Genomic DNA, 14,789 nt, shown 5'->3' on the forward strand with positions numbered 1-14,789 from the left:
CAGGCCCCAGCCAGGGGGTGGCGGGCGGGGGGGAGCACCAAACAAGGTGCAGCTGCCTCTGGTTCATGGCAGTTCTGTTTATGTTTCTCTGGCCCATTTCACACATACACTGTAACTACAGTTAGAGCTGCGAAAGTTTGTAACTGCAGTATGCCCAAACGTGCAAAACTGCTGTTAAGGGTCTAAAGTTAACTCCGGTTCTCCCCGACAAGCTCCAACTGGGACCTGAGTTTTTCCTTAAGGTTCACTGCCAACAACTGTGGCTTTGCTGGTGTCATGGCTCAGACTTCTTACTCAGAAGAGTCAGAGCAGGACGACTTACCAGCTAGTGAGGGCTTAGAGGCACAGCCACAGGATTTGACAGAGAAACCAGACTCTGGAGCTGAGGATTTGCAACAGCTGCCAGACATGATCTCTGATGGGGAAGAGCCTGGGATTTCACCTGTCTTGAGATGACATCTCAAGAGGCAGGCTCAGTGGGAGTCACGCAGGTGTAAGAGATCCCAAGAAAGAAAGCCAAATTGCTCTGATGCTGTTTGCAACTTGGTTGGCTGCAGATAGTGTGCTCTTGAATTTCAACCATTTCTGTGTCCCAGTTTGCCTTGTCTGTACTTTCCTGCATTGTTCCCTTAATTCCTTGTTCTGTGTTCTTCGCTTGTTTCATTCCTTGCTTTGTCTTTTCCTTCCACTTATTATTCAGTTAGTATTAAAGGGGGGTACCTAGTTTCAGTTCAGGGGACTTAATCCATTGACTAATTGCTTTTATTTTCCTTCATTTGGTTTTGCTGCTGCTTTCTGGTTACTCTCAGGGGGAGTGCTGAAGGGGGTTGTAAAATCCTGTTGGGTTAGGCGAGCTAACAGATTCATGACAGCTGCTGAGCCGTTGTGCCTGAAGGCAGACTCTTCCATAACCACAGGGAATTGCCCATTTCCTAACTCCAGTCATAGAGGCGGTGGTGCAGACCCACCTGCGGACGCGGCTGCTCCATGCTTTCAGCACTTCCCTCTGGCAGCTGCTCGGAAAAAGGCCATGCCTCTCCTGTTAGTTGTGCTGCTATGGAGTTGCCAGAGACACCAGGGACACCAACACGCCCCCTCCCAGACTGGCCAGCATGTCAATCTGCTCAGCCACTCAGGGGCAACAGTCATGGATGTCCACAAGCACAAGTGGAAGCACATGCAGGGCAGCCCATCACAGAACGGGGAGTGGGAAGCTCAAAGGCAGACTCAAGCAGGGAAGCTGGAGCAGCCAAGTTCTATTCTTCACACATGAAGGGTGGGAAAGGGGGGGGGGCTCAGCTCCTTCCCCAGGGGGGATGTTTGCTCCCTAAGACTTACTCATGAGAAGAACCATCTCTTGGGCACGAATGCCAAATGTATGAGATGGTACTCCCATTGCATGAAGTGGTGCTCTCGATGAATGATGAGTACCACACAAGTTGGTACTCATGTTGGCTGAAACACCTGCCCATTACTCTACGGACCACTCTCTCACAAGAGTGGCAGACTAAGGGAAGTGAGGGAGGATGCTCCATGCAGGAAAGCTCCGAGATGGGCACTTGGGCAAGTGCTTTCCTGGCCTCTGTGGCCACCACCAAGCTGCTGTCAAACTCTGCACCCAACCCACCCACCAATGTGGAGGTGTGTACCATAACCGCTGCCCCCAATGGGCAAAGCTGCCTTCCCGGAGTGGCTGGAACTTGGGGCTCTCCACTCCAAGGAATCATTGCAGCTCCAGATCTCCATATGGCACAACACCGAAGCTGGCCGGGAGTTTCAAACAGCTGGAAGGGTCCGCTCTGCAGCACGCTGCCCACACCATCCATGCAAATGGTTTGTGTAGGGGTGCTTTCAGCAGGGTATGGAAGGCAGATCCCCAGAAGGGATCCCAGAGCAGCCGAGTTCTTTTTTCACAAAGAAAGGGTGGGGAAGGGATGTTTGCTCCCTAAAGCTCATTCATGAGTAGGGCAGTCCACAGAATGAAGAAGGAAGAAGCAGCAGCAGCAATTGGCGTAGAACTGCCACTCTTGAGAACCTGACTGGTGTAAATCCAGGCAGACCCTGAGTCTGATTCCAATGCAGGTTCTAGTTCTAATAGAGATTCTGAGGCCATGTGGCTGGAGCAGGAGTACTTGTACAGTACTACTACTACAACAAATATTTATATACCAATTTCCACAAAAGTTCCCAAAATAGGTAGGTAGGTAGGTAGGTAGGTAGGTAGGTAGATCATGGCTCCCTGTCCCCAAAGGACTCACAATCTAAAGACGAAACATAAGACAGACACCAGCCACAGCCAGCCACTGGAGGGATGCTGTGCTGGGGATGGAGAGGGCCAGTTGCTCTCCCCTGCTTTTAAAAAAGGGGAATCACCACTTTAAAAGGTGCCTCTGTTCAGTTAGCAAGGGTAGCACACCAAAACATGCCCGGGGCAATGCATAAATCACGCTCCTGTACTGGAGGGGGTGGAACGCATGTGGGACAAAGAAGTTCAAAGCTGCATGGACTAGTGAACTTGGGTGTAAACCTCAGGAACAAAAGGCTGGAAAAATGGCTTGGGCGAAGTGTAGGTACAGGTTTGAATGGGGGACCTTAAGCTTAAGGACCAGGATGTCTCCCACAGGTGGGGAGATAGGGTTTCGGTTTTCTTAACTCTTCTTTGCTTCCTTGGCTCTCGCCAGCTCATTAGGTTGTTGGCGGAAGGGAGGGGATGTGCCACACTTATTTGAGTTACAGCCGAGGAGAGTCCTCTCTTGCAGGAGGCTATTCCCCCTGAGTAAATGTTTTCAACCTGGGGTCTATTTTCATGGCTTCCTTCTCTTTGACAGAGAGACAAAGAGAGGTTTTTCCTGGGGGTGACTCCCTTTCATTCCTTGTTGTTTTGACCTCGGTGTAGTGTTGCCCCATGTCTTGTTTATGCTAAGCGGCCACTTGCAAGCCTTGCCACCTATGAGCATGTGCAGAGTTCACGATCCTGTGAGCTCAGGTATTCCAAGATGGAAGCTGTGATCCCACAGTTCCAAATCACAGAGGGAGGCGCTGTTTGCAGAAGGGCAACGTTGTGCAGCCCTGATACACAGGCACTTCTGTGCCTGTATTTCCTCGGCTAATACAGAAAGCTGATTGGCCAGGGCAGGCAACCAGTCAAGGAGCATGATATCACAATGGGAAGAGTTCTAAGCTGTGCTACATCAAAGTGAAAGGCAGGTAAAACAGATGAAGGAAGCAGCCCCAAGAAAAAACACAGCTTTAACATGTAAGCATTACTTGGATAACTCTGTTCCTTATCATGTATTTGATTTGCTTTATTGTATTAATATTTCTCATTTACTTATTTACTAATGTATTATTTTATTTATTGTTAAATTTATATACCGCCTTTCATTAAAACAATCCCAAGGCAGTTTACAGCAGAATTTAAAAATAAGATTGTAAAAAAGACCCAGTTAAAATATTGAGCTAAAAATATAAAACAAATCTGATTTAAAATTTTAAACAGCACAAAATACAATAAAAGCAGCACAAAATACAAAGAGCAGCAGCAGAGACAATCATATAAAAGCCTGGGTAAAAAGCCAGGAGTTAACATGCTTTCTAAAAGCTGTGATGGAGACCCAGGAGCGAATAGTCACCGGGAGAGCATTCCAGAGTCTGGGGGCAGCCACAGAGAAGGCCCTGTCCTGCGTGCACGACAGCCGAGCCTCCCTCCTTGTAGGCATCCGCAGCAGAGCCCGCTCCTTAACTAATTTATTTAATTTCCTTGCGTATCAGCTTTCTTTGGTGATCTCTAATTTCAAGTTGCTTATTGGTTTGATATATCATGTGTGTACTGACAGACAGGCCGATATCTTGTAGTAATGTCCAGATGCCCCAGGGCAGAAAATTTTCAAGAGGGAGGAAGAGGGTAAAGTGGGTACAGCGTGGGTACAGGAAGAGGGTACAGTGCAGGTACAGTGAGACAGAAAGAGCTGAGGAGTTTCAGTGCATGGATGAGATGTTGGTGCTGGGAGGAGGGGTGTAGACTTGTTAGGCACTGGGATACACTTTGGGGCAAGCAAGGCCTGTACAAAAGGGACGGGCTGCACTTGAAGGTTGCTAAACAGCTTTTAAAATGACACCTAGGGAATGGCTGATGGGAGCTGGGCAGTATCTGGTTCGGCAGATGCCATCCTTTACAGTGCAAGGGTGCAGAGGATTCAGATAAAACAGAAGGGGACAGAGCAGAAACACATAAAAAGCAGACAGAAGCCTGTGTCAGCCAGTCAAAGAGTCAAAAGAATGAGAGCAGACACCAGGGAAGAGATTCAGTGAATAGGTGTTTATATACCAATGCCAGAAGTCTCCGAGCCAAGATGGGTGAGCTGGAGTGCTTGGTTGCTAACGCAGAAATAGATATAGTGGGCATAACAGAAACATGGTGGAACTGTGAGAACCGGTGGGACACAGTTCTCCCTGGATATCAACTCTATAGAAAGGACAGGGAGGGGCACCTTGGAGGTGGAGTAGCACTGTATATTAAAGAAGGGATAGAATCTACCAAGCTAGAAAACCTAGGTGGACTGGAGTCCTCCACAGAAACCCTGTGGGTGACAATACAAGGCCTGAAAGGAAAAGTGCTACTGGGGACGTGCTATTGCCCTCCAAATTATTATTATTATTATTATTATTATTATTATTACATTTATCTCACTCTTCATCCAAGGAGCCCAGAGCGGTGGACTACATACTTGAGTTTCTTTTTCACAACCACCCTGTGAAGTAGGTTAGGCTGAGAGAGAAGTGACTGGCCCAGAGTCACCCAGCTAGTATCGTGGCTGAGTGGGGATTTGAACTCGGGTCTCTCCTGTCCTAGTCTAGCACTCTAACCACTACACCACGCTGGCTCAGTGACTGGGAATTGCAGGAGGAAATCAGGGAGGCATCAAGGAGAGGCAGGGCTATAATAAAGGGTGACTTCCATTACCCACACATAGCGCGGCCCCCGAACTCCCCAGTCCCGGCTGGCTCCGTGACGGAGCCTGCAATCATGTGGGTGGCTGGATAGGCTCCCCCCGCTCTCCCCATTCACTCTGACAAACCGGGTCTCACTGATCGGCTGTGAGCCCGGTGGTTCTTCAGTGGGTAACCCGCTCAAGTAGCCCGCGCATAAAACTGGGTTTGTGGAGTGAGCACAGCCTCTCAGCTCAGGGGTCTCCCCAGTATGCCCTGTGCACTCGTACAGGGCATACTGGAGTTTCTAGGGGCCATGCAGCCCCCGAACTCCCCAACTCCCTGCGGCTCCGTCACGGAGCTGGCAATCATGTGGGCAGCCTATCTGGCCGCCCAGGGCTCCTGCCCTGCTTGTGTGCGGGGAGAGCGGGCTTTGCTCGCTCTCCCCATTTATTCTCACAAACCTGGTCTCACTGTTCGTGAGACCCAGCTCTTTGAATTTCAGAAGAGGAAACTTCTCCAAAATGAGGAGTATGGTGAAAAGAAAGCTGAAAGGGAAAATCAGGAGCGTCACTTCGCTCCAGAACGCACTTCGCTCCAGACCATTAGACAATGAGGGAGTGAAAGGAATTATTAAGGAGGATATGGAGCTTGCAGAGAAGCATAAGAACATAAGAACAGCCCTGCTGGATCAGGCCCAAGGCCCATCTAGTCCAGCATCCTGTTTCACACAGTGGCCCACCAGATGCCACTGGAAGCCACAGACAGGAGTTGAGGGCATGCCCTCTCTCCTGCCTTTACTCCCCTGCAACTGGTACTCAGAGGCTTCCTGCCTTTGTGGCTGGAGGTGGCCCACAGCCCTCCGACTAGTAGCCATTGATAGACCTCTCCTCCATGAAGTCATCCAAACCCCTCTTAAAGCCATCCAGGTTGTTGGCTGTCACCACATCCTGTGGCAGAGAGTTCCACACAAGTGGATCACGTGTTGTGTGAAAAAGTACTTCCGTTTGTTGGTCCTAGACCTCCTGGCAATCAATTTCATGGAGTGACCTGGTTCTAGTGTTATGTGAGAGGGGAAATAATTTCTTTCTCTCCACTTTCTCCACACCATGCATGATTTTATAGACCTCTATCATGTCTCCCCGCAGTCGTCTTTTTTCTAAACTAAAAAGCCCCAGGTGTTGTAGTCTTGCCTCATAAGAAAGGTGCTCGAGGCCCCTGATCATCTTGGTTGTCCTCTTCTGTACCTTCTCCAGTTCAACAATGTCCTTTTTAAGATCTGGTGACCAGAATTGTACGCAGTACTCCAAGTGTGGTCGCACCATCGTTTTGTATAATGGCATTATAATGTTAGCCGTTTTATTTTCAATCCCCTTTCTAATGATCCCTAGCACTGAATTTGCCTTTTTACAGCTGCAGCACATTGAGTCGACACTTTCAACGAGCTGTCCATCACAACCCCAAGATCCCTCTCCTGGTCCATCACCGACAGCTCGGACCCCATCAGCATATACTTGAAGTTGGGGTTTTTTGTCCCAATGTGCATCACTTTACACTTGCTAACATTGAACCACATTTGCCATTTTGTTACCCACTCCCCCAGTTTGGAGAGATCTTTTTGGAGCGCCTCACAATCCGTTTTGGATTTCACTACCCAGAAGAGTTTGGTATCATCTGCAAATTTGGCCACATCGCTGCTCACCCCTGCTTCTAGATCATTTATGAATAAATTAATAAGCACAGGCCCCAGTACAGATCCCTGGGGGACCCCACTTCTGACTTCCCTCCATTGTGAAACCTCTCCATTTATACCTACCTTCTGTTTCCTGTCTTTCAACCAGATAGCAATCCACACATGTACTTATCCCCTTATCGCATGACCGCTAAGTTTCCTCAGGAGTCTTTGATGAGGAACTTTGTCAAAAGCTTTTTGGACGTCCAGGTAGACTATGTCAACTGGATCACCTTGATCCACACATTCGTTGACACTCTCAAAAAAGTCCAAAAGATTGGTGAGGCAAGATTTACCTTTGCGGAAGCCATGCTAGCTCACTCCCAGCAGGGCCTGTTCTTCTAGGTGCGTTACAATTTTATCCTTGAGGATGCTTTCCATCAATTTGCCTGGAACGGATGTTAGGCTAACCGGCCTGTAATTTCCCAGATCACCCCTGGATCCCTTTTTGAAAACCGGTGTTACATTTGCTACTCTCCAGTCCTCTGGTACAGAGCCCGATTTCAGGGATAAGTTAAATATTTTAGCAAGGAGGTTGGCAATTTCACATTTGAGTTCTTTGAGGACTCATGGATGGATGCCATCCAGCCCTGGTGATTTGTTAGCTTTCATTTTTTCCAGACAGTTTAGAACATCATCCCTTGTCACTTCTATCTGACTCAGCTTTCTAGCCTCCATCCCTAAAAAGCCAGGTTCAGGAAAAGGTATATGCTCAGTATCCTCTGCCATGAAGACAGATGCAAAGAACTCATTCAGCTTCTCTGCAAGCTCCATATCCTCCTTAATAATTCCTTTTACTCCCTCTTTGTCTAATGGTCCAACTGCCTCACTGACAGGTTTCCTGCTTCTGATGTACTTAAAGAAGTTTTTGTTATTCCCCTTGATACATTCGGCTAAATGTTCCTTAAACTCTCTTTTTGCCTTCCTTATTGTCACCTTGCATTTCTTTTGCTAGAGTTTGTGTTCCTTTCTGTTCTCTTCGTTTGGACAGGCCTTCCAATTTCGGAAGGAAGTCTTCTTCCCTTTTATGGCTTCCTTGATGGTACCCGTTAGCCATGCTGGCATCCTCCTGGACTTAGTGGTACCTTTCCTCCTTTTGGGTATACAATCTAAATGGGCTTCTAGTATTGTGGTTTTGAGTAAACTCCATGCACTCTGGAGCGAGGTGATTCTCCTGATTTTCCCCTCAGCTTTCTTTTCACCATACTCCTGATTTTGGAGAAGTTTCCTCTTCTGAAATTCAAAAGGTCCGTGTTAGACATCCTTGGTGATTCTCTCCCCGCATGTATGCTGAATTTGATGGCACTGTGGTCACTGTTCCCTAAAGGGTTGATGACACTGACATCACGCACCAGGTCCTGGGTGTCACTCAGAATTAGATCCAAGGTCACCTTCTCTCTGGTTGGTTCCATGACCAACTGTTCTAGGGCACAGTCATTTAGAGTATCTAGAAATTTGACCTCTTTGTCCTGACTTGAATGTGAATTTACCCAATCTATGTGTGGGTAATTGAAATCACCCATAATTACAGCCTGGCCTCTCCTTGACGCTTCCCTGATTTCCTCCTGCAACTCCCAGTCACTGTCGGCATTATGATCTGGAGGGCGATAGCACGTCCCAAGTAGCACGTTCCCTTTCCCGCCTGGTATAGTCACCCACAGGGTTTCTGTGGAGGACTGCAGTCCACCTAGGTTTTCTAGCTTGTTAGATTCTATCCCTTCTTTAACATACAGTGCTACTCCACCTCCAAGGCGCCCCTCCCTGTCCTTTCTATAGAGTTTATACCCAGGGATAACAGTGTCCCACCGGATCTCACTGTTCCACCATGTTTCTGTTATGCCCACTATATCTCTTTCTGCATTAGCAACCAAGCACTCCAGCTCACCCATCTTGGCTCGGAGGCTTCTGGCATTGGCATATAAGCACCTATACACTGAATCTCTCCCCTGATGTATGCTTTTCTTTTGACTCTTTGATCTGCTGGCACAGGCTCCCGTCTGCTCTTTATGCGGTTCTGCTCTGTCCCCTTCTGTTTTATCTGAATTCTTTGCAGCCTCACACTTTAAAGGATGGCTTTTGCCAAACGGGATACTGCCCAGCTCCTATCAGCTGTTCCCCAGGTGTCATTTTAAAAGCTGCTCTGCAACCTTTTTAATTTTAAGCGCAAGCAGTCTGGTTCCATCTTGGTTCAAGTGCAGCCCGTCCCTTTTGTACAGTCCTTGCTTGCCCCAAAATGTGTCCCAGTGCCTAACAAATCTCATCCCCTCCTCCCGGCACCAACGTATCATCCACACATTGAAACCACTCAGCTCTGCCTGTCTCACTGTACCTGCGCATGGAACAGGTAGCATTTCTGAGAATGCTACCTTGGGGGTCCTGGATTTCAAAATGCTACCTATCAGCCTAAATGTGGCTTCCAGGAACTCCAGACTGCATTTCCCCACATCGTTGGTGCCGATGTGCACTACAACAGCTGTCTCCTCCCCAGCACTGCCTAGGAGCCTGTCTAGATGCTGTGTAATGTCCGCAACCTTCGCACCAACCTTTGCACCAGGCAGGCAAGTCACCGTGCGGTCAACACGCGGGTCACAAACCCATCTCTCTATCCCTCTAATGATCGTATCACCAACTACAAGGAGGCCCGCACCCCTCAGAGGAGTATTTTATTTATTGATTTGATTTATATACCGCCCTTCCAAAATGGCTCAGTATCCCCTGTGCAAGAGGATATGGGCTCATCATCCACGGAAAGGGTCCCTTCTAAAGGAGCATTTCCCTCAGACCGATGTCCTCCTCGCCCAAGACCTTCATTCTCCCTGACAGCAGAGGAGCTACGAGCCCTGGAGTGGGATGCCTCTATCAGATCCCTGAAGGTCTTGTCCACATGCCTCTGTCTCTCTGAGCTTCTCCAGATCCGCCACCTTGGTCTCAAGGGAACGGATTTGTTCCCTGAAAGTCAGGAGCTCCTTGCACCGAGCACACACCCATGACTTCTGCCCATGGGGCAAATAGCCATACATGTGGCACTCTGTGCAATACACTGGGAAGTGCCCCTTCCCCTGCTGACCTTCTATCTTCATACTGTTTTTTTTTTTTTTTTGCTGTTTACAGTATTTAGGGAGCTTATTGTCCATTTATTAGATAATTTATTAGGATAGGTCTCAGCTGTAATGGTCAACTATTTAACTGTGCAAACAGCCTTTCCCAAGAATATGAGGGATATGAGGGAGGGATATGTACTTACGTTCTCTTCTCCACCAGGCTCCTTGTGATCCTTGTGATCGCGGGGGCTTGTTCCAGGCTCCCCTGCACACTTCCCGCTAAACTTCTGCAAAACTCCTACATCATGTTTGCTATCCCTGCTGGCTGTGCTCTATTCGCTATGCTCTCAGGCCTTCATGTCATATGTAGAGTAGCCTTCCAACTGTCACACAGGATGTAAGTCAAAGGAAAGGAATGTGGGGCCTCTCGCAGCCCTAGCTGACTCCACCCCCTCCAGGCAGCCACTAAGAAAACACTGCAGTCAGGTAGCCCTAAGAACTCCTAGTCCTGTGATATCTTAACCCTAACAAGTCACACACACACACACACACACACACACACACACACACACCCCTACCCCTTAAAGAGAAACAGCCCCTGCAAAACTCCCCTCTTCCAGTTAGTTTGTTTGAAGGGGGAAAGGCTAGATGTTTAGAAAGGTTTGCTCACCTTCTCAGCTGTGTCTGCTCTTCCCAGAGTGGCCTTCCAACTTCCCAGAGTAGCCTTCCAACTGCAGGCTTCCAAAGCAGTTCTTTGTATCCATCTTCATGGCAGAGGATACTGAGCATATACCTGTTCCTGAACCAGGCTTTTTGGGGATGGAGGCTAAAGAACTGAGTCAGATTGCAGTGACAAGAGAAGATGTTCTAAACTGTCTAGAAAAACTGAAAGTTAACAAATCACCAGGGCTGGATGGCATCCATCCAAGAGTCCTCAAAGAACTCAAATATGAAATTGCTGGCCTCCTTGCTAAAATATATGACTTATCCCTGCAATCAGGCTCTGTACCGGAGGACTGTAAAGTAGCAAATGTAACACCAATTTTCAAAAAGGGATCCAGGGGTAATCCGGGAAATTACAGGCCAGAATAGAGGAGGAGAACCTGCTTCCCTAGTTGGGAAATGTGTTCTCTGTGATCGTGTGCTAAGCCGCAGCCAGGCCAGAGGGCTTTCCCTTCAACCCAGCAGCTATGCCCAGCGCACAATCATGGATGGTGCCTCCGAACACGTTTTTAATGGGCAGATGATCCAATATTGGGAGTGTGCGCTGCTCTTGAATTAGTGTAGGAGGCTTCTCCGACCCTGTTCTTGACAGAGTGCCTGCTATTTCCTTTAAGATACGTGACTTGTTAATATTGTCCACTCTGCTATATGCTTCCACAGAGAGAATGGAAGAATGGTCACAGCTGCCTGACAGAATAAGCAGATAAAATGGCACCAAAAGTTGGTAAGTTACCTCCTCTATCTTTTTCTGTGACATGAAGAAGACATGAGGACAGGGTTCAGATTTTTACACCTTCAAACGGGAATTTTATAATGACCTTATACAAAAATATGGTGCAAGGAGACATGTTAGAGACCTATACAATCATTCCTGGAGTAGAGAGAGTGGACAGAGAAATTTTTTTCTCCCTCTCTCACAGTACTAGAAACAGGTATCACCCCATGAAACTGAACATCAGGAAATTTAGGACCGACAAGAGGAAGTACTTTTTCACACAGCCACAGAATGTGTTGATAACTTCTAGTTTGAATGGCTTTAAAGCGGGCTTAGACAAATTCATGGAGGTCAGGTTTATCAAAGACTACTAGTCTGAGGGCTACAGGCCACCTCCAGCCTCAGAGGCACGATGCTTCTGAATACAGAATTCTTACAGAGGAGTCACAATAGGAGAGAGGGCATGCCCTCAGCTCTTGCCTGTGGGCTTCTCAGGGACATCTGGTGGGTCACGGTGTGAAAGAGGATGTTGGTTTAGATAGGCTTTGGGCCTGATCCAACAGGGCTGTTCGTATGCTCCCATGGGATGGGGGATTTGTTGATTGAGGCTCGATATCTGCCCCTTCAGGGAAGGAAGGGAGGAGGAGAGAGTCGCAGTTGGGGGAGGCACCAAGGGAGAAGGCAGCAGGGAGCTAGCTGGGGAGAGCCTTAGCAAGGTGAGTGTGGAAATGGCAGCTGAAGCCCAAGTACTCCTATCAGTCTCACAGTGGACACCAGCAGAGAAAAGAAAGGAGCACCAGTTTTTACTTAGCTGCATTGGCTTCTTGTGCCTGTTTTGAAACTGACTAGCTTTTGTCTAAAAAAGCTAACTGACTAGCTTTTGTCCTGTGGGAGCTACTTTCGCCATGTGATAATTAAATCATGGAATCATAGAACTTTAAAGCTGGGAGCAACGTTGGGAGTCTTCTAATCCATCGCTACTCAGTGCACAGAACCATATCCGTGAAAAAGAGCCCAGAACTTAGCAAGACTTTGGTCGAATTCGGAGGTAATGTGGAACAAGTTAAATGGGGTAGAGGTTGGAACTCCATTATTTCTGACCATGGTCTTCAACTGAAAGCAACTTGTGGTTTGCCTCGCCAAACTCCAATTTTAACCTTAGGTTTACAGTGAGGTTTGCTGCCCAGACTAGAGGCTTGGCAGTCGAAGCATTATGACTGAATGCAGATGGCACCATAAATGCGATTCTGTGAGGTTTGGGGAACTGCAATCATAAAGATGGCAGCACAGACCTGCCTGGGATTGCGCCCTCTCCATGCCGGTCGCTTCTCCGAGCACCAGCCTCGCCCCTCCTGTGTCCAATGCAGCTATGTAGTAGCCCGACAGCAGGGATGCCACCACGTGACATCCCAAACCTGTCAGCCTATCAAGCGGGAAATTAGCAGGGGGCGTTCCCTCTCCCCACTCTGTCTCTTGCTCCCCCCATCACCAAAGGGGAGAGGATGGCAGGGCGGGCAGTAATTGCTTTGCTCCCTGAGAATCAAGTGACAATGATGTATGTTCACAAGCACAAACACTCCAGGTGGCAACGTAGGCAGTGCACCCCACAGCACTGGGATGGGAACATTTGCTGGGGGAGGGTAGGGTTCCTGGTGTCAGGTTTAAAAGGCAGCACCAACAAAGGATTCTTGGACAAATGATTTCTATTTTTTGCACCAAAAAATGGGGGAAGGGGGCCCCAGCGCCTTCCCCTTTGGGGACATTTGTGCTCCCTAGGCTTACTCATGAGAAGGGCCAGGCAGCAGGAACAGCATTGCCAACACCGAGAAGGGAGAGTCTTTAAATGTCTGATCTGAACCAAATTAGCTACAGCTGTAGGGACGCATAGTGATGCCTCAATGCTGTAGTTTGTGATGATGTCATCCACCCCAATTCAAGATGGTGGGTGAGTGAATGTTTGAGGCTCAAGTGGCCTAACGTGGACTGTCTAGCTAATTTGAACCAACTTAGTTACAGTTGTAGTGAGTGACACACAGGGACACCTCAATGGCGTAGTTTGTGATGATGTCATCCACCCCAATCCAAGATGGCGGATGCATGAAAGTTGGAGGCGCAAGGGGTCTAACTTGTGGACAACCTAACCAATGTGAACCACATTTAGTCCAGTTGTAGGGATAATGAAAGGAAAGTAGGCAGATTAGTTCTTACCACAACAACTTGTTTTACACCAGAACATGCTCAGGGAAAGCTGGAGACTTTTTAATTTTATTTTTAGAATAAATTCTGAATAAGGTACTTCTCACTCACCTGTACAATACATACCACACTTTGCATGGACTGTCCTACGACTCTCCCCTCTTTCTCCCTCACCTCCACTCACTCTGTCTGGAGTGTGCCGGCCCTAGCAAAGTCAGGGGGTGGGGGAGAAACTCTGTGAAGGAAGCTTTTTTTGGCACTTGGCAGTCATGGGCAGTGCCGGGGTGGGGGAGGGGGGAGAAACATGCCAGCAGGGGTGGTGGGAAGCAGCACATCTTCTCCCCACCCAACTTCTGTGACATTGGAAGCCCTCTTGAGGCAACTGGTGGACTGTTCTGTCACTTTTGCTTTTTGACCGGGTTAGCAAGGGGTGGAGCAATGAATTCATTTAGCAATGAATTCATGTCACCCCATCCCATCCTTGGTCACATGAATTGCTTGTCTCCTATCCATATCTTCCTATCTGAAAAACTGCAGTCACTTACTTACATGGTTAAACCATAGGGGGAAAGTGGGAGAACCTTGGACCAAGGACACCCTTGGTGAAGAGAGTGCAAGGAGCCACCTAGCCAACACATCCTGGCCCCAACAGCCCCAGTCCCATGTTGCATAATCATGCACACATCCCCTGCCCCCTGCTTCCCCTAGCAGACCTGGTTGCTGAGGCGTGGATGGCCAGGTGTACCTGCTGGCATCTGTCAGTGGAGGGTGTGATTGCTGTACATGTGCTGCTTGCTGTGGCATGTGGTGCTGTAGTTTTTAGAGGCAGGTGTGGGCTATGAGACAGGTTTAGGTGGGTGTTGCAGGTGATTTTGATGTGGCGTGTTACCAGGTAGGCCATAGCCAAAGGTCTTTAGCTTTGGAAGTCATGGAGAGTGGGTGGGGTGCTAGAGCATTTATGTCTGACAACCACTGTAGGTGAAGATGTCCATGGTGGATGCTCAGGTGAGGGTGTGTGGCATGCAGGTAAGCAGGACAAGTGAGGGGCAGGACAGGTGAGCATCCTGAGTTCCACCACCTAATTTGGATCCTGGATGACTGATGCTGGTTTTTGCCCCAGGACAGAACTGAGATTCCTAGCATGGAGCAGATTCCCACAAACAAAACAATGCCAACCAGCATTCAGCCATGATTCCTGTGATCATGAGAGAACCTGCCCATTAACTGGAATATTTATAGTCAACATATGCTGTTGTTCTATAGAAGCAAAGGCAGCCAAAGGGATTTTATTACGCTTGCAGGGGTATTTCTTTTTCTGTTTCTTGATCTACTCCTACTCCTGCTGATGCTGCTACTACTTGTATACTGCTTTTCAACAAAAGTTCTCAAAGCGGTTTAAATAGAAAAATCAATAATAAATAAATAAAGGTTTTAAAAGTAAGTAAAAGATACA

General features: G+C 48.1%; 1 protein-coding gene across 5 annotated transcripts in view; it reads left to right on the forward strand.

Annotated features, from left to right (window-relative positions):
- The first annotated feature begins 3,170 nt into the window (after positions 1 to 3,170).
- Positions 3,171 to 14,789, forward strand: part of LOC128325887 (C-type lectin domain family 4 member M-like) — a 56,543-nt gene continuing 44,924 nt past the window's right edge. For 4 of the 5 annotated variants that reach the window (XM_053251741.1, XM_053251738.1, XM_053251739.1 and 1 more), the window contains exons 1-2: positions 3,171 to 3,256; positions 11,086 to 11,149. In XM_053251741.1, the coding sequence (XP_053107716.1) occupies positions 11,134 to 11,149 (16 nt within the window). In that variant the 5' untranslated portion in view covers positions 3,171 to 3,256; positions 11,086 to 11,133. Of the gene's footprint in view, positions 3,257 to 11,085; positions 11,150 to 14,789 lie in introns of those variants that run through there. The other variant, XM_053251742.1, reaches the window with a different exon arrangement.

Source organism: Hemicordylus capensis, chromosome 5 (assembly GCF_027244095.1).
Source record: "Hemicordylus capensis ecotype Gifberg chromosome 5, rHemCap1.1.pri, whole genome shotgun sequence".
NCBI lineage: Eukaryota > Metazoa > Chordata > Lepidosauria > Squamata > Cordylidae > Hemicordylus > Hemicordylus capensis.